The sequence below is a fragment of the Marmota marmota genome, unplaced genomic scaffold, assembly GCF_001458135.2.
Source record: "Marmota marmota marmota unplaced genomic scaffold, marMar, whole genome shotgun sequence".
Classification (NCBI taxonomy): Eukaryota; Metazoa; Chordata; class Mammalia; order Rodentia; family Sciuridae; genus Marmota; species Marmota marmota.
In genome coordinates this window covers 15,963,911-15,983,870 of record NW_026000240.1, presented here as the reverse complement: position 1 = coordinate 15,983,870, position 19,960 = coordinate 15,963,911, and the positions used below count along the sequence as shown (strand labels likewise).

At 41.7% G+C, this 19,960-nt stretch overlaps 1 protein-coding gene across 1 annotated transcript; it reads right to left on the bottom strand.

The window, feature by feature from the left end:
• Window positions 1-10,316: 10,316 nt before the first annotated feature.
• Tm4sf1 (transmembrane 4 L six family member 1) lies at window positions 10,317-18,530 on the bottom strand. The gene is made up of 5 exons (XM_015486953.2): window positions 18,221-18,530; window positions 16,671-16,760; window positions 16,420-16,565; window positions 13,161-13,341; window positions 10,317-11,143 (listed from the first exon to the last, which is right to left on the bottom strand). Exons 1-5 carry the CDS (start codon window positions 18,395-18,397, stop codon window positions 11,129-11,131), a joined length of 609 nt encoding a protein of 202 aa, XP_015342439.1. The 5' UTR covers window positions 18,398-18,530; the 3' UTR covers window positions 10,317-11,128.
• Between the last annotated feature and the right edge of the window lie 1,430 nt (window positions 18,531-19,960).

Sequence of the window (19,960 nt, the reverse complement as noted above, 5' to 3'; positions counted from 1 at the left end):
TTTCCTTAAGCCCTTGGCAGCACTTGCTATCTCTCTCTTTTTTTTTTTTTTTTTGATAATCATCATTCTTATTGGGGTGAGGTGATTCTCATTGTGCTTCCAATTTGCATTTCCCTGATGGTTAGTGATGTGAGCACCTTCCTCTACTCTTGTGCCATTTGTATATCTCCTTTGGGAAAATGACTATTCAGGCTCTTTGCCCATTTTTAAATCAGCTTTGCTACGGGTATGGAAATAACATAAGTGTCCACTGATGGATGAAAGGATAAAGACAATGTCTCACACACATGCACACACACACACACACACACAAACAATGGAATCTTAGCCATAAAAAGAAGAAGATCCTGCCATTTGTAATGATATGGATGAATCTGAAGGACATCATGCTAAAATACATAAGTCAAACACAGAAAGAAAAAATACAGTATGATCTCACTTGCGTGTGGAATCTAAAATAGTTTAATTCCAAGCCAGGTGAAGTCTTGTGTGCCTGTGGTCCCAGCTACTTGGGAGACAGAGGCAGGAGGATTGCTTGAGCACAGGAGTTCAAGATCAGCCTGGGCAACCTAGTGAGAAATTGTCTCAAAAAAATATACAAAAAGAATAAATGTAGTAAAGAAATATTTAAAACTTAAAGATAAAAGCATTGAATTTGTAGAAGCAGAAACTAGAATGTGGGTTTCTAGGAGTGAGATGGTGGGGAAAATTGGGAGCAGTTGGTCAAAGGATACAAACTCAGCTATTAGATTGTTATAGTTAAAGCTTCGTCCCAGGGTTTCATAAACTGACTTCCAGACCACTCACGTATAACCGAATCAAGCCTTTATTGAAGCACACCGGTGGCAGCTGACCAGAACATAAAGCTGTTCCCCTGATCAGCCCCGAACAATTGCAAGGGCGCTCCTTATAAGCCTGAAAACTGCAAAAGGGATGTTCGGGGGCGGGGGGGGGTCTAGCCAATGCAAGCAAGCCAGGTTACAGAAGCGGGACAGTCAGTCAAGTGGAGGGAAGCCTAACCAATCATAGTTAGCCCAGTCACCCCAGTTACAGAAACAGAGCCCCGTTACCCTAGTTACAGAAACAATACCCCATTAGGTAGTTCCGTGTTCTTAAAGGTTTCTATAGCAAAAGGAAAAGAACATCTTGCCCCAGTCATGACTCTTCTACGTGGCATGGTTGTTTTACAGGATGAAGTCATAAAACAAAATGGAGTCACATTTGCTCCTACTATCACAAGATAAATAAATTCTGAGAATCTAATGGTGACTATAGTTATGTATATCATAGCATATATAACATTATATATATATATACACACATGCACACACACATGTATATATACACACATATATATCTATATAACTAAAAATTTGCTAAAAGAGTAGATCTTAAGTGCCCCCACCCCACATACACATGCACAAACACACACACAACACGGTAACCATGTGTGCTAATGGGTATGTTAATTAACTTGATTGTTGTACTCAACTCACAATGGAAACATTCATCAAATTATCCCATTGAACGTCTTGAGTATATACAATTTTTATTTGTCAGTTTTACCTGAATTAAGTTGGAAGGGGAGGAATCCCAGATTGCACGAGTTGGGTTAGGAGGAGGAGAACTATAATATAATCAAACTCTAACTCTGGTTGTTTTTTTTCCTTCATGGCCAAAATAATAATATCTGAAAACTTTAGAATTATAGCCAAATTCCATGTGGGGTTTCATTTAACCCTGGCAAGCAGCCCGGGCAATATTATCATCTTCACGTTACAGATTAGAAAACTGAGGCTCAGAGAGAAAATGGAACTTTCCCAAGATCTTGCCCATGACTCAGACTCAGAGCTCCTGAGTCTCAGAGTCCCCTCTGTGTTCCTTCAGCTGTTCCAACTTCCCAGGTGCCCCAGCCGCTTCAATGTGCTTACCAAGTATGAATTCAGTTGTCATCTAATTCCTTGTTACACTAAAGGAGAAATAATTTCCAACGAACAACAGAGGAGTCTTCAATAAGGCGGAAGGAGAGAGCCACCTACTTTGGGTCTTGGGGACCGTTTGGCTTGTTCTACCTTTAGAACTGTTTCTGAATGCTGATGGGAGGGAGGAAGATTGGAGCTATGAAAAAGTGATGTCCAAGGCGGGTTCAGGGACCCTTCATGGTCCTCCCCACTCTTTCTCCCTAATCTTGAGCCCATTCTGCCACCTGACTCATCCCATAACCACTAACCCTAATGTTTTCAGATGCGTTAGGAGGTCTGGCTGAAGGACACCGATACTTGTCTTCTTATGCAAGTTGATACCCATCATTGCCTCCAGTGTGCTACCTCCCTGGGCCAAAGGAGCTCCCAAACACTCCAGATGACCTGACTCACAGGGCACGTTGACCTTATGGCCAGAGACACTGAAGATTGAGTCATTTTGTTTACATTTGCAGAAACTGTTGACTAACTTGTCATGTCATTCGACTCTTTCAACATTCAACCTTGTCTGCCCCACATCCACCCCATGTTCTGGCCCCCACCCTTCTATGCCACACACAGAGGATGTGTGGACAATGTACATGGAAGTTACTTTTCAAACTTTGCAGGGATTTGTAGGTGACATATACCATTGCCCCTGCTTCTCACAAGTACACCCATATAGGCACATTGGGACTCAGAAATATGATTGGGTGGGAGAATTGTCTTGACCCTAAAGTATGGGGGAATGAGAGGTCTTTTTAAACATTTTTTTAAAATTTGTTTTAGTTAGTTGTACATGACAATAGAATGCATTTGTGCACTTTGATATATTACATAGATGGGATATAATTTCTCATTTTTCTGAGTGTACCTGTTGCATAATCATATTGATCATGCACTCACATATATACATGAAGTAATAATGTCTGTTTCATTATACTATCTTTTCTATCCCCGCATCTCCTCCCATCACTTCTCTCTACCTAATCTAAGGTAACTCTATTCTTCTCTGGTGCACCCCCACCTTATTGTGAATTAGTATCCACATATTAGAGAACCTGCCTTTGGTTTTGTGGGATTGGCTTTTTTTGCTTAGCATAATACTCTCCCACTCCAACCATTTACTGACAAGTGCCATAATCTCACTCTTCTTTAAAGCTTTGTAATATTCACTTGAGTATATTTGCCACATTTTCTTTATCCATTCATCTATTGAGGGACATCTAGGTTGGTTCCATAGTCTAGCTATTGTGAATTGAGCTGCTATAAACATTGATGTGGCTGCTTCAGTATAGTATACTGATTTTAAGTCCTTTGGGTATTAACCAAGGAGTGGGATAGCTGGATCAGATGGTGGTTCTATTCCCAATTTTCTGAGGAATCTCCTTACTGCTTTCCATAGTGGTTGCCCCAATTTGCAGTCCCACCAGCACTGTATGAGTGTACCTTTTCCCGCACATCCTTGCCAACATTTACTGTTGCCTGTGTTCTTGATGATTGCCATTCTGACAGGAGTGAGGTGAAATCTTAGAGGAGTTTTGATTTGCATTTCTCTAATTGCTAGAGATGTTACTTACAGTTCTGAAATTCTATTGTCTCTCCTATTCAGATAAGTCTTTCTTGGAGACCAAGTCGCTACAATAGAAATTTTTTCCCCAAAAACTGCAACAATGGAGTCAGGATTTCCTCCAATCATGCCAAACTTAGGGAGCATGATTGTTTAAAGGGCACATCTGTTCCCCTGGAGAACTGGAGCAAAATGGGAGGAAACACTGCAGACCGACTGGGGAGCAGAAGACAGTAGCCAACTCTGTGAGGAATTTTCTACTTCCCAGCTAAACTCTGGTTGTCACCCAAGGACACCTCTGAACCCACCCACCTATTGTCATTTAATGAGAGACTATTATGTCCTCAGCTCTGTGCTTCTGTTTCCATCTCCTCTCCTCTCACGCTCTTTCCAGAGATGCAGTCCTAGGGTCTGCTGGTCAAATAACTTGCAAGTTTTAGGTAAAACAGGTTTTGACAGCGATGCTTTTCAGAATGAGTGAAATGTTAATTGGGGCAAATATTCAGAAAGATTTGCACATTCTGCACTATTTCCCAGACTTTTTCAAGGGCATCTTTCAGGTCTTATATCTGATGAGGTCTTTGACGGAGACTGCTTTGTCTTCCTCTGTAAAGGGTTAAATTGTGTCCCCTTCCAAAACAAAAGCAAACAAACAAAAAAACACAACAAAACCAACCAACCAACAAAAACCAGGTTGAATTCCTAACACCTAGTACCCCAGAAATATGGCCTTTACAGAAGTAATCAAGTTAAAATGGAATCACTAGGGTGCATCCTAATCCAATATGACTGGTGGCCAAATTTGCATACAGAGACAGACCTGCTGCACAGAAGGGAGACAATGTGAAAAGGAACCTGCAGGCAAGAGATATCTGAAGTCTCTAGAGGCTAGGAGAAGGGCCTCCGCAGATCCCTCCTGGGAGCACAGACCTGCCACACCGTGATTTTGGGTTTCTAGCCTCTTTCTAGCATGAGATAATACATTTCTGTTGTCCTAATCTAACCTGTGGAGCTTTGTTATTGTAGCCCTAAGAAACCAATACAGCCTTAATATCTGTTCTTCTAGCTGGATGGTAGGCAAGTCAGATTCACGTCTCTTCCCTCTACTGAAAAAAAAAAATACAGCCCCCCCACACATATGCGAACACATATACATGCATATATGAAAATTTCTACAGCTTTAAACTAACAAAACTACTTATTTTTCTCCTTCTCCATTGTACTAGAAGCACCCATTTTTAGCTAGGCGAAGGCCAACTAGACAAACATTTTCTGTAAAGGGCCAGGGAAGAAATATTTTAGGCTGTGTTACAACTACCTAACGCTACCAGTGTGGCAGAGAAAGAAGACAGGTGACAGGTAAGGAACTGATGTGACCGTGTTCCCATATTGCTTCGTCAATAAAACAGGCAGCTGATGAGTGAGCGTTGGCCCGCAAGCCACACTTTGGTGACCATCCATCACTGAGTACCTACTGAATTCTGGTCGCTGTTTTAGAAGTTGGGCATGAAATAGTCAGCAACGTGATCAAGATCTCTTTTTTCACAGGCCTTGGATCGCCTTCACAACGGTGCCTGCAGCACAGTTTGAGGATTTGTAAAACTCAGTTGATGGGTCGCAAGCCCCTCCAGTGGATAGAGATGAGCCAAGCTAGAGATATGAGCCTGGGGAGCATTCTGGGACCCCCTGGGAGGCTAACTACAGCAACACAGAAGAAACACCATTGACAGCTTCATACCTCGTCAAGGCAAAAACAAATATCATTTGCACCAGGAGATATGGGTGGAATATCATAGAAGCACACTCCCTAAGATCCCCAAACTGGAAGTGTCCCAAGTGTTCATTAACAGAACATGAGACAACATGGATGAACCTCCCAGAGAACCAAAACTATCTGTTGCCCCCAGTCACATGCGTGCACACACACACACACAAAAAAAAACAAAAAACAAAAAACAAAAAACAAAAAACTTAGGCACTGAAGACTAAAACCAGAAATTGCTCCTCAGCTACATGAAATGATTTTCTCAGTCCATCTCTTCGTTAGCACAGTTTTCCTGATATAGGAGACTCTTGCCCAGGCGAATAACTTCATTATTCACCATTGGAACTTCCTGAAAGGGTCATCTTCTCTTCAGTAGAAAACATCACAGTTCAAATTTGAACCTCTTAAAAAAACAGACACAGAAAAGGACCTGCTTTATGCATAAATGTATGTAAAATTCAAGAACACATCTATGGAGATAGAAAGCAGAGTTATGTTTTACGTGGGTGTGTCATGGTGTGTGGGTTGCACATTACCTGGGAAAGACATGAGGGAGTGGCCAAGGGACTGGAACTATCCCAAATCCTGATCTGGATAGTGGTTATGTGGTGTAAATATATATAAAAATTTACCAAGCCGTATATTTTTATGTGCATTTATGGCATGCAAAAATGTAATGTATTAGGAAGGGTAAAATATGATAAGTTCCAGCAATTATTAGAGAGCTGTGTTGGCTTGAGGATCCTGCTTTAGTCATGACTGCCTCCGGTGGAGTGGAGTTGGCTATGTGGGAGATCCCAGCCCACTACTCTGGTTTTGCTTTCAAGCTCTTCTCGGCATGGTCTACTGTCTGAGAGAGGAGGGGCCATTGCAATTGGCCCTGAGCCCTGCACCAGAAGCAAGGATATCTGAACACAGGTAACAGAGAGGGGTGTGGTGAGAATCAGGGCAAGTGGAAAGTTCCTTAGAGGCTTCCAGCGGCAGAAGGCACCTGGCGAATGCAGATGAATGCAGACACCTTGAAACAGCGTCCATGGGGAATCGAGCATTGCTCCTGTATAAAAACGCTGTGAGAAATGTGCCCTCAAAGGGAGCCACCTCTCTGTTCTAAGGATTTAGCTGTGGTAGTTGAGGTTAAACCAGAATTGTCCTCACAGATCACGGGGATGGTGTGGAGAAATGGTTTGGGTTCTCATAATTTGTAAAACTTCATCCAAATTGTCTCATGTAGCAGTAATTTGGTCTTTTTAGTTGCTGAATACTAGAAAAATGTGTGTGTGTGTGTAAAGGGGGCGGGGCAGAGAGGGAAAGAGACTGATTTCAGGGAAGTAAACCTAAACTTGAGCTCTAGAAAAACCTAGCAGTCTTCTTTAACTGCAGTAATTCAAGTAAGTATCTAAACCAACCCAAACTCACACACACCAAAAATTGAATGTTAAAAGAGAAGGAGTAATTTGTACCAGCTTAGTGTGGATGGCAGTTTCTCTTCGTGTGAAGGCACGTTGGGGTCATTTCCCTAAAGAAGTTGGACCGAGTCCTTTATTTTTGCTTTAACCCTCCTTTTACCTTAGAATAGGACAACCAGGAACATTGAGGCTTTGCTACCAAAAGCCCTGATAAAAGGCCAGCACACAAGGTAAAGCTCTGAGTAGAAGCCACACACTCACTTCACCCAAACCCAAATAAAAGTGTGGCCCTTGCAATGCTGTCAGCCTGCGAGGCACCCGCTTTACCCGCCCATCCCTCCACCCCATTGCAGGTGTGACCCTCCAGTGTCTGGGCAGAATGAATCTTCTGTCTGAGAGGAGAACAATGGCTCCTCACACACCTGGGAATCTCTTTAAAGACTGCTTCCTGAACAATTTGAAGCCTGAATATTTTCTCATTTTTGTTTTCTTTCCAAAAGTACTATGCCTTTATTATGTAAACTTCAGAAAATACAGGTAAGAATTAAGAAAAAAAATGACCTAGAATCTGTTCAAATTACTTTTTCATACATATCAAGTATGTACGAACAAATCTGCATAGACAGAAGCCCATCTTTTCTCTATTGAAAAGCCTTCTCTTTCATGGATGGTATGGTCAACATTATTTACCTTAATTCATTATTTACCTTTATCATTTCATTGTATTGACTACTTTCTATCAAAGCAATTCCTTGCTGTCAGACATTTTGGTCATTTTTCTTGGTATCATAAACAATACAGCCCATAATTATCCCTCGAAGCTGAACTACTGGGATCATCCTTGATTATTCTCTTAAATTTCTAAAATTTAAAAAAAACTGGCTAAAACTGAGTTATGGACTTTGTAGATTGTTGATACACAGCACCAAATTGCTGTTCTGAAAATTTACACCAAATTCCACACCTGTTCCCACCATGAGTAAATATAATCAGAGGAAACAGAATCCAGGAGATCTCAACACATAGAAGAAATTCAAATGGCAATGAAGGTAATGTTCCATCGGTTTTCTTAGATTTCTTTCATGCGGGTTGTTATCTGTGAATTTGGTAACTATGGTGAATAGACATTCAGAGGCCAAGAGTGCTACTGAAATGATTCAGATTCTACAGTAATTTGTATTGATTTTATGTTGCTGAGTAAGAGTGAGCTGTTTCAGAACAATTCCGTAGGGAGTTTCCAGCCAAACTGAGAGATCTAGAATATTTCAGACCAGGACATAAGGCTATAAACAGAACTTTACAAGGCTACATGGTAATGTGTGCAAGCTCTTTCCTCTGGGCAATTCAATGTCTATTTAAAAATTTACAGACCAGTGAAAACTCTGAGTCATATACTCTGGGATAGGGTGATAGAGAGTCCCAGGGGTCTGTCACAGCCCCCAGTAGGTGGGTGGAACATCTGAGTTTTAGTGTTGGACCATGAGAAGACTCCTGCTCATGGGGCGGAGGGGGGGGGTGTTGCAGAGGGAGGAGGCAGAGGAGAGGGTGGGAACGGCACAGGTCTACAGGTTAGACTGACCTGGATACAAACCACAGATTCTGTTTGCTAAACATGAGGTCTTGGGCAGATAACTTAACCTTGCCAGAGTATTTAGTATCAGTATTTTGTGTCGGCAATATTTTTGCTCTGTAAAAGAGAGCAAAGAGAGATTTTAGTGAAATGAAACATGTAAAAACTAATTACAATAACTGGCCCATTGAAGGAATTCAATAAGAATTGCCATTATTACCACAATGATTAATAATTATTATTTCCACTTCCTTTAAGGATAAATTTAAGTAAAAATGGTCTCTAAAACTGGTTGCTATGCCCTTTTTCTTTCTTTTAGGATTCTCTCTTTCAAAATAGAGCTCCCTAAAAACCCACCCATAGACATCTTGCTGAGGGCAAGGAATAGAACATGAATAGAAAAAGAAAGGATGTTATTGATTTTTTCTAATGGTTAACCAGATTTAGGTATTTCCTTTAATCATGATTTTTATGCAACAAACCAAAATAGCATCAGCAATACTGATTGCACTTTGATCTATAGGATAAAATTTATGGGTGTGTTTTATGTCTTCTTGGAAAGAAATATATGTTTTAATATCACATTTAAGTTGCTGTTGGAATTTCAAAATATCTTTTTACTTGCAATCGCATTTCAAAAGCACAGTATGTTCTTAGATGGATTCATTAGATAGCAGCTATAACACACTCTGTCTACAAAGGTGAAGTGATAGAGCTGTCAGGACAACTACAGTATAATCATGAAAGAACATTTGGATAGAATATCCTAATATGTTGGTTTGCTTTGTAATCCTATGTAGCTTATGTATTTATAAACTTTTTTTTTTTAGGGAAAGTTTGTAGCCTTCACCAGACTGACAGAGGGACACAGCACAACCAGGTTAGCAGCCTCTGTCAGAGGCCACCTGGGGCATGTGGCTGGCAGGAAGAGCCAGCTGTTTAATAGCCAGAGAAGCTCTCTATTAACCTGCTATCTGCTGCCTAGGGCAGTGGACACCAAAAGCACACAATTTCTGTAGATGGCCAGGGGTTCCTGACAATTCAGAAAAACTAACTCTGTACGGAAAGAAAGAAAATGTCTGTTGCCCTCCCCAGGAGTCTGATGTCTGGAGCATCTTGGAGAGAAGAAAGTCATCTCACCAGGGTGGTGACCCCAAGGGATGGCACAGAGATGACAATTTCCAGGTAGTAGAGGAAAGCAGAAGAGGGGTTGAGGAAAAGAAAGTGACATTGGGAAACCAGAGAGCAGGATGCCCTCAGCAACAAGGATCATGCAACCTGCAGACTGGGAACTAGTAGTAGACAGACGCGAGTGGTGGGACACAAGGCTAAAGGAATCATTCTATAAACTGGGTCCACTGTGCTGACCCCCACATGCTTTCTTTTCCAAGAAGCAATTTACCTGTAGCCCTGCCTGGCTTAAGTGAACGGGATATGTCACATTCCTCAGAAAACCACCTGTTAACTGCAGAGAAATGCAGGCCTGAGATAATGTTGATAAGAGGAACCCAAATTACTCTAAATGGGAAGCCTTTTGTGACTCTTTTCATAGACCAGATCCTAGAACTCAGGGAGAGAAGGATAATTCCTCCTAACCAAAAAACATCTGTAATGCTTTTTGGTAGAATCCATTTAGAATCTGTCAGCAGAGGACCCAGTGACCTAAAGTTGTCATGGCAATGGGGACTTGAAAGTCAGATGTCATCCTGCTGCCAGTCAGAAGACAAGAGGTGACCTGGATAGGACTCCAGAAACTTCTCTGGGATCTCCAATAAAACTGGAATGCAGGTGAGGCACGCTGTCCCTCTCCTTTCTGAGAGGACCCACTCTTCCTTGAGAGTGGCCCCCTTGCCTTCTCCTAGATCTTCTAATCAACTTATGCCCATTACTCTGAGTGACATGTCTGAAATTTCTCTGACTTGATCTCAAGAATTGGGGCTTGACGGGGGAGGGGGAAGGCCTCAGCCCTGTAACAGGAACAAAAAACAGAAAGAAAAAAAAGGAGGAACTTTAAGGACCACAAAACAAAGCAACAACAACAAAATGGTAGCAAATACTTTATTTCATCAGGGACATTGCATTTGGGGAGTATTTCCTGTGGCTCTCAGTCTGAGCTCCTCTCTCCCATCTCCCCATGATGTGGGTCAACTGCTTTTCCATTTCCCATCTTTCTTCTTGTCTGATTACCCAGGCCAGAAACTCTTTAAACACAGAATCCTCAGTACTTGTCTTTAAAGGACAAAAGCTTTTCACATGTCAGAAAAGCTTCGGATCTGTGGTGCTCACAGAACTGTTAGAGTCTAACACAGAACCAGCAGAGCCACGTGGTTTGGCTTATTCATTTGGGTCAAAGCATTCTCAATGGACTCTCATGATCGGGCAAGTACTGGTCTCCCTCAGAACAGGAAGCAGTTCAAAAGGCCTCTTAGTAGAGATCTGGGCATAGCAATGGGAAACACCATATAAACAGTGAAAAAAAAATACATCTTTTCAGGTTGCTGGGTTTCTTCTTCACTTTAAAAAAAAATCTAGACATCTTTCATTTAAACACACACACACACACACAAGCAAATGTAATGTGCTTTTATCCTAAACGTTACAGATTTAACCTCAGATATGCTGAGGACTATCACTCAGTCTGTAAGTTACCTCCAGAGCATAGTTCGTTTTTGTATTAAAAAAAAAAAGTTTAAGTTCAAACACTGACATCATGTGAAGACGCCAGTTTTTATACACCTTTATAAAAGTAGAATATGCAGAGTATGATACACTAGTACAAAGTTTTACAATAATACAAGTAAAATATATAAATTACAATGAAATAGAGGAAGCCTGTGGTTTGTCTGGGTGGTTCTTTCAGCAGTCATATCGCTGTAAAGAAAATGAAAGATGCATTAGTTTATGATCAGGGCACATGAACAATGGCAATTCTCTCCTTTATATTCCTGTTTGAGCAAACACAAAACAATAATCTCAACTTCAGTGGAGCTTCAGCTAACCACTGCTAGGGTGTAGACAATGCCCATGACAAGTTTCCTAAACAAACAGGCCCCATTGTCTTCCCCAGTAAAGCTGCAGAAAGTGCTCATGGAAACCATGGGCCCACGGTGTGTTTGTGTGGGGCTCTCCTTTTAAGGATTTAGAAGATAATGTCATGGGAGTCTCCCACTGAAAACTCAGTGTGGGTAGTTTTCTAAGTTAGGAGTTTCATGCCTCAAGCTCCTGGCTATCAGTTTCCTGGCCTGGCAGTTTAGCAACGCTAACCACAAGTGCTAAGGATGTGGTTTCACTATCGGCTCGCTACAGCAGAGCACCCCATCCTGTAGGCATTCCTATCAGATTCTTCAAGCACTCATAGCTGCTCATAGCTGCTAGCTGCAACTGTAAACTGAAAGTTATTCCAACAGGTAGCCTTTCAAATTAAATGCTACCAAGTTAGCAACCCACTGTTCTACACGAAAGCCCTGTGCTTTGAAAGTATTTTTGTCTAATTACAAGCTAAGGGATCTTGTGCAGTGTCTGGGGAGAAGCCCCTCTTACAGTGCAGGATGGAAACCCAGTGTCTTTGCCTAAGTTAGGGAAAATGTCACCTCCTGCCAAAACAACCACCAACTGACTTCTTATGCCTGTCCTCAGTGCCAGGATTCACTGACTTTAAACTCTGCTTCCTTGTGAAATTCGAGGCTAAAGAAAGGTCCATCAGAAGTCCCAAGAGAATTCTTTTCTGCAGCCCCCGATGTTGTGTCCTGAACACAGCCCACACCCAAAGGGTTCCCACTCAGTTGTTTTCCTGGAAATTTGGCAGGATCTCAAAGAAATTATTAGTCCCACTGTGCTTGCCTGATAAGGAAAACTAGATTTTTATTTTAACTTCCCTTCAAAAATTATAGAAAGTTTCCATTTATTTACAACCAAGGTTTTCATGGTTGCAATCAACTTTCAGTTTTAATTAGGTTTTTGTATTATTTTAAAAGAAAGTTAAGCGAACTGGAAATAGAAGAGAATGGTTTGGAATATATAAATGAAATAAGGGTCAGTTTAACCAGAATCCCATTTCACAGACTAGGACCTAAAAGGTCCCCAAAATTAGACCGAAGCTTGACTTTTATAAATTCAATAGTGTATATTTTTCAGGAGAATATAGAAACAAGAACTTTCCCCTGCTTCAAAGAAATGCATATTTCTCTCCTAAATCATATCCCCAGGAAACAAGTGCTTCCTGGTTTTCTTTCATGATGAAAGGTTTTTTTTTTATAGCTGCTATTCAAAGGCTGCTAGTACTTGGCTGCTCATGTACTTTTGTGACTCCCTGTTAGGAAGGAATGGTATAAAATCCAACAGGACAGTGAGCATAGTACCCGGTTAAGAGCAAGAATTGTGGTTCAAGATGACCAAGGGTTTGAAGCCTGTTACTTCCTGACTAGGTCATCCTAGACATATTACTTAATATCTGAATCAGAGTTTCATCTGAAAAGTGGGTTGAGTAATGAATGTGGCCTCTTCCTTACATGTACCAGTTGGGAACATGAGAGCGAGCAAAGAGAGGGTAGCCCAGACATCTCTTTTGTGTCTCTGCAACCAGAGCAGAGCGAGTGAAGGGAACAATGGATCTGACCCTAAAGCAGGCACTGTGTCCATGGGCAGCACGTTCCTGTGCACATAGAGCTGACTGCAGAAATCCAACATGGCCCAGAGACCATGAGGGTCACGAAAGTCTGGGATTGAGAGCAAATGTCTTGGGTGCATTGCCACAGACATGTTATAAGAACAAGTTCTGGTAGCCTGAGCAGATTTGGGTTTGTCATTTCTCTTTGATGAAACAGAACAGTGCATCATGGGAATGGAATATACCAGGACCAGGCCAGGACATAGTCACATAGGTTCTTACCTGTTGGCGAGAGCAGCAATACCCACAGATGCCTCCAAGCACTCCATTTATTATTTGAATGAGACACAAGATGAATTCAATTCCACCAAGAGCCAAGAGGATAGAGAAGAGAGTTACATTCCACTCCACAATGTGCCTAGGCTCCCTGCACTCGGACCAGGTGGAGGTGTCCATCAGGTACCTGTGGGCAAGAGGGAAACTCTGACATGGGTCCACACCCAATGGGATAGCTCATGAGTTACTTTTTTAATGGTGGTTAGAAATCCTCACCCTATAATGATGTTTATATTCTCTAACAGATATATGAATATTTGGAAACAAAAAATGCAAAACCGTATTTATGCCATGCTTAAAGCTATAAAACTCATGTATGTGTATAGATTGTATGGATGTGAACTAACAGCAGATGTGGAAAAGTGAAAACACTTCATATATTAAGGTAGTACAATTACAGAGAATATGTATATTTTTTTACTCAGCTTTCCAAGTTGCTTAATTGCTGTCTATGTAAAAGGCAGTTGAGTTAATATTTATTTAGTTACTGAGTTTAGTAATATAAAATATTAATATTGAGTTAATATTAATTTAGAAAATATGATTTCTTTACATTAGTTTTTTTGAACTTTAAGATATTGATTTCGATCATTTCATTAAAACATAATTTGTTTCTTCTGAGAATTATCCAAGTTCTGGATAATTTTGGAGGCTTAATATGCTAGAGTTTGGAGGCTTAATATGCTAGAGTTTTCAACTGAGACATCATAAACAAAATTAGTTTTTGCTTTTAAGAAATAATTAATTTGCAGTGAGAAACACAGGTATTAAATCTGACCAATTTGAAGCCTTTTCTTCACTCTCAAGATGCTGTGCCCACACACTTAGAAGAACATGTAGCACACTAAATTCAAGACAATAAGAACGATGGAGTTCTTGGTATAAGTCGCACACCAAGCAGGAGGTGGGAATATGATGGGGGAACTTATCATGGGTTCTGTCCTAGGAGAACCTTGTGTCTAAGGGAAGAGACAAGTACTGGCAGTCTCAATGCCAAGTGCACTGACTAGTTACTCTCAAGGCACCTAACCTAGAGAACACCTGTGGATGTACCTATTCAACAAGGCTGAGCAAGGTAGGAATTGGACCTATTTGGCTCTGTATACCCAGCTGCCAGAACAGTATCTAGTACATAGTAGGTACCAAACACATTTTTAAAGTAGCTAAGTGATAAATAACTACCTGAGGTTACTTGTGAAAAAAGGTCATCAAATTGTGCTGAGGTTCTTTCATTTGTATATATACATATATATACCCATACTGTTATTATTATATAAATGATTTCAGGCATTTTCTAATACCTGGATATTATTCCTGTCTGAAAAACAAACAACAACAACAACAACAACCAAACTACAGCTCTGATTACCTTCCCAGAATTTCAGCCTTTGCTATATCACAAAACATTTGGAGTCTTAGTGAAGTCCGATTTAATCATGTGGGAAAATCAAGAATTGACTTAACTCCACAAAGAAGTCTGGTACAATTCTTTCCTTATCACTTCTTCCTGCCCCAGCAGAACAAAGCAGCTTGAAACTCAAGACATAACTGTGAAACAGCCCATTAAGTCAATCAGAGATTCAACTTACTGATTTAAAACAAATGCAAAAACAAAATTCTGTCCTATCTCTGCCTCTTTACATCAGTGGAACAAAAAAATCTGTATTTTCAGGTCATGACATCAAAAATTCCTTGGCTTCATTTGGCTACTGGGAAACGAAACCAGTGGTGTGGGACTGTTAGTTCCTCCCATATTGAAGTCCCTGGACAGGCTCAAATGAGGAGTGACGCAGAACAAGAGCTTCTTGCAGAAGCTCGAGCAGATGATGGGAGGGGCACATAAACAACTATAAAATTTGACCACTGGTACTCCTAGCTCTCTCTGCATTCCAACTGCATAAATCACAACTTTTTTAGAGACAGTTTCATGATGTAGTTTTGCATGTTTGCACAGACATGAGTGATCAATTTCCACTAGTACATTCAGTATGTTCTGAACAAGGATGAATTACATCAATGGCAATTTTGAAGACTAAAACTTAGAACTCCTGTAAGTGCCAATTTTCCTTCAGAGGCTACCGTTGTTTTGTGTTCATTGTGAGCTAAGTGAATAGCTAACACCTGTAAGGAACCTTCCTCTGTGGGAGAATTGCATGTATGTTATCTCATTAATTCTCATAACAACTGCCACTGGTTTTATTTTACAGATGAAGGAATCGAGATGCAGAGAGGTCAGTTCACTTTTCCCTGTTTTTGGAGAGGAAGTGTAACTAATTCTAAGTTCATGATCTCATGAAGGGGGGAGACATATACATATACATAGCATCACTAAATACTATACAGGACAACACTCTTGATGATATAAGGGCAATCCAAATTCACCAATACTATTTTCACTCAGGAAGTTCAAACCCAAAACTTTCCAAATTTAACTTTAAAAAGTTGAATCAGGAGATCAACTCAGGATTAACTCCTGCCAAGAGAAATCCGTGGCTCATTCATTACTACATACATCAGTTTCCTGTTTCTCTTCCTTTCTCCATAAATGATCAAAAGGAGAGGCCAATGTAAAAACAATGGGAGCTCTTAAATCACTCTGATTTTAAAGCTATATCGCCTCATAATTTTAAATAAAGGATACATCATATATAGTTCTGATATTATGTGTGTGACTGTGTGCCAATGGGGATGGGTGTAGGATCTGCCCTGGGTTTTATTAAATTCATATAGTTGCCAATCCTATTATATAAGGATACTGTAGCATTGTCTTATAAAACAGTAAAATGTATCGCATTTAATCGGCCAATTATTCTGGTATAACACAGTACCTATCTGAGCTCAAGTCCTACAGCGGGAGTGCCAGGTTCAAATACTGACTACCACTTCCTAGCTCTATTGCCTTGGATAAGTTATCCATCTTTCTGGGCCTCATTTTTCTCATCTGTAAGATAAGATTAATAGTGGAAGTAACACCAAGGGGTCATTATGAGGGCAAAATCCGTGAATCTATTAAAAAGCAAGTAGAACGTGGCCGAGTCAGTAACTGGCCCTCCACCCTAGGACACCTGTCGCCTGAACTGTGCCCATGTCAGTGTCAATCAAGGCTGGCTGGGTGGATGATGAATGGATACTTAGTGTGAGGGGGTTGTCCCTTGATGTATGTGGTAAGTAAGAACAGATTGTCGTGAACAGAACAATTACGTACTGTCCCTCGGTTTTGGCAAAGGTGTAGTTCCACTGGCCGAGGTAATCCTGACACAGGGGTCCTTCCGCGAGGCCCAGAGCTGCCACGATGACGCAGTAGCCGGACCCTGCAATTCCGATGAGAGCGGCCAGGACCGAGGAGAGCATCTAGGGAAGGAGGAACACAAGCTGTGAGCCATGGAGCCCCAGGGCCTCCCACGGAGGGATCCTGCCCCGTGCCCGCCCAGCAGGCCCGCCCAGCAGAGGACCTACCGCGCATCTCTTGCCGCAGTTCTCCTGGCCACAGCAGCCGCAGCAGTCTTCCTCCTCCAGCCCAATGAAGACGAACGCCGGCAGGAGCATCTGCTCAGGAAGCAAAAGGAAGTCACTACTGTCCTCCCAGGTTCATGGGGGCAGTCCCAGCATCCTTTAGTAAAGTGGATTTACTTCTGATGGTGTCAACTGGCTTTAGGTTGAGGATCTCAAAGAATGAAAAAGTCAGAGGAGAAACAAACTCTGACTTTTGCTGATTTTCCTGTGATGCATCAAAGCACTTTTCAGGGGGCTGGGGTGGAGCTCTGATGGCTATGTGTTCACGAGTTGAGGACCTGGGTTCCTTCCCCAGCTGGGGCTGGGGGAGCAAGCGAGGCTATAGAACAGAGGGGTGAAATATAACCTGTGTGCTTATGCCACAAAGGTTCATAACAGTTCCTGACACAAACTGTTTTGGAACCTTAAATCTTGTGTTAAAGTCTGACCTTTCCCCCCTAGTAAAACATAGTAGATACCCACAAATCCTTAATAGAATAACTGAAACTATTTTGTAAGTGGGACAGATGAATGCTACCTATAACAAATATGATTTACTTCTTCGAAGATACAAAACGTACTGTTTTAGCATTACAATAAAGCTCTTTAAATAAGGTGAGTTTGAAATATTTGAAGTTTAAAGCAAAAAGGAACTTCGAGGGTAATGTTACGTTACAGATTATGATCCCGTTAATTCATATTAATTATATTTGTATTAATGACTGCATGATAATAATGCTTAAACTCAAAGAAGATTTGCCCTACTATAATGTCTTTTAGTCTCTTTTACTTGACTAAGAAAAATTATTCTGTATGGTATTAACACTTGCATAAAACTGCTTAAAATTCTAATCCCAGCATTTTGAAGTAACAAACTCAAGTTTGCCCACATTCTTTCCATGCTGAGGCTGAAGCTAATACTTTCAGCTCCCAGGTTGGCAGGCAAATTCCTTTCACTTCAATAAAAACAGACCTTGGAAAAAATAACACATTCCACTATTAACTTCAGACTCTGATCTGCTAACTGTAGGATTTTTTTCCTAGACACCACACCTCAGGAGAAAGCTTACATTCTTTCTAAAGAGCAATGTACTCAATTCATTATTTTTCCCCTGTCACATATGCCCAAGAATAAACTGCAGAGAATTTGGATCCCAAACTGTAAACTTAGAACCAGCCAACCCCTCTGAGCTCCCCAGAGCAAATGTTAAACAACCACCGGAGTTTCTCCGGTGCCAGAAACTCCATGGTTAACTGAATATGGGTTTCCTAGCTGGAGAATAAAAGAGTTTAACAACAACAACAAAAAATAGTTCACTTTCAGTTAAGATTTGTGAAATATTAATAATAATAATAAAAGTCTACCCTGACCTTTTGCAATCTGTTTTCAAAAGAATGAACAAAACAAGTCATTAGACTTGGAAATATGCATGACAGAAACTTTCCATGAAAATAAGGAACACTTCTGATCAACAGAGAAATTTCTGAGCTTATGATAATTGGGAAGGACTTACCAGCACTCCCCCTCCCACGATGCCGGAAAAGAACCACACGAAGCGGCTGAGGTGGTCATCAGAGGCATACTTTGTTTCCCCATTGGGAAAATAAAGCAAAATATTAGCTACGATGCAGAGGACGGCTAGCCACACCAGAGAATGTCCGATGCATCGGGCGCACTTGCCATAGCACATGGTGGCTGCTGGAGCCTGTGAGGTTTCTGTCCCCCTTCGCTCTGTCTTCTGTTGGTGATCCCCAAATCAGATGACAGCCCTCGTGTGTACAGAAAGCAAAAGCACTCCCCAGCCCATTCCTGCAACCTCTTAAATACTGGCAGTTCTTAATCACCGGAGGATGAGGTCCTTTGCTTTCATTGGTCCTGATTGCAGGCTCCCCGTGGGGGTGGAGTGTGTGGAGGGAACGCCCTGCTCTTCAAATGAAATCTTGGGACAAGCGAAACCAGGGGCAGGACGTGAGAAACAGCTCCAGTCACAGGCAACAGAGAAAATGATTAATTCTCCACAAGGAATTCACTGTGCAACTCGTCCCCAGGATAAAGCATCCACAGGAAAGTCTAACTGAACTTTCCAGTAACTGCCAAGTGTCCACGGTGTGGCTGTCTGAGTTGAGACTGAAAGGCAGCAGGCTGAGACCCTCCTCCTCCCAGCCATCTGGAGGACCTCCAGGCAGAGGGAGGGCTCCGTGCTCACTTCTACCTCTGTGCTGATTTAATTTATGACCTGGGGCAAGTTTCCTGAGCTCTGAGCTCCCTTCCTTGTCTGTTAAAGACAAAATGTCTTTAAAATTACAGAGTAGCCTTCTTTCCTNAGAAGGAAAGAAGGAGGGAGGGAGGGAGGGAGGGCAGAAGGGAGGAAGGAAAAGGACCAAACCGAAAAAAGACTTGGCAAGGCAAACAGAACCTGGAGTGATAGAGTCAGAAACCATGGACCAGGGTGTGGAGGTGAACAGGTGATCCAACCAACTGGATCCCAAGACAAGATTTCATAGACCACCCCCGTGAAGGCAGAGACAAGCTGTGAGTCCCATGGTTTCTTGCAGAAGGCAGGGTTGGACATGGAATAAATTTAGCCCTTGAAGAGCAGTTGCAGGGTAGGGGTGGTGACCAGGTAAGGTCATGACTGGAGGGGCCCTATTATCAGGACAGGAAAGATGATATAGAAGAAAAGATGAAAAAGGCCAAGGTGGAAAGTTGTTATTTCTTAAAGAAGGTGAGCAGAGCCGATGAATCCTGAAACTTAGGGTACGGCCAGAGTCTGAAGGATTTAGCCTCAAACTAGAGAGGCAGGGTGTGGACCAAATTTGATCGGCCTGGGAGAGCCCAAGAGGCAGTGTGGACGTGGACGGAGCATCCTGGCAGCGGTGAGACCACAATGTAGCCTGGCCTGAGGAAATAAATCAGCTTTGTCTTCAAGTGCTTAAACCCTTACCTTCTCTCCCCCCGCCCCCATCCCTGAAGTCAGCAGGGCAGAGAGGAGGAGAGAGTGAGGGTCTCTAAAGAGATCACCATCTCTGCTGTTCTTCAATTTCATGGCCTCAGGTGAGTCACTTACAGTCCAGGACCGTTTCCTCATTCCTAAAAAAGAGCAGGACTAGACAAGAGGCACCTCACCACTTGTTAAGGGGTTCTTTATCAAGTTTGTGAGAGTCTTCAATGATATTGATCCTCTCCCCAGAGAAAGAACTGAACATATATTCAAACAATCATATTTTTTCATTCTTATTTCTGGGGGTTCCCA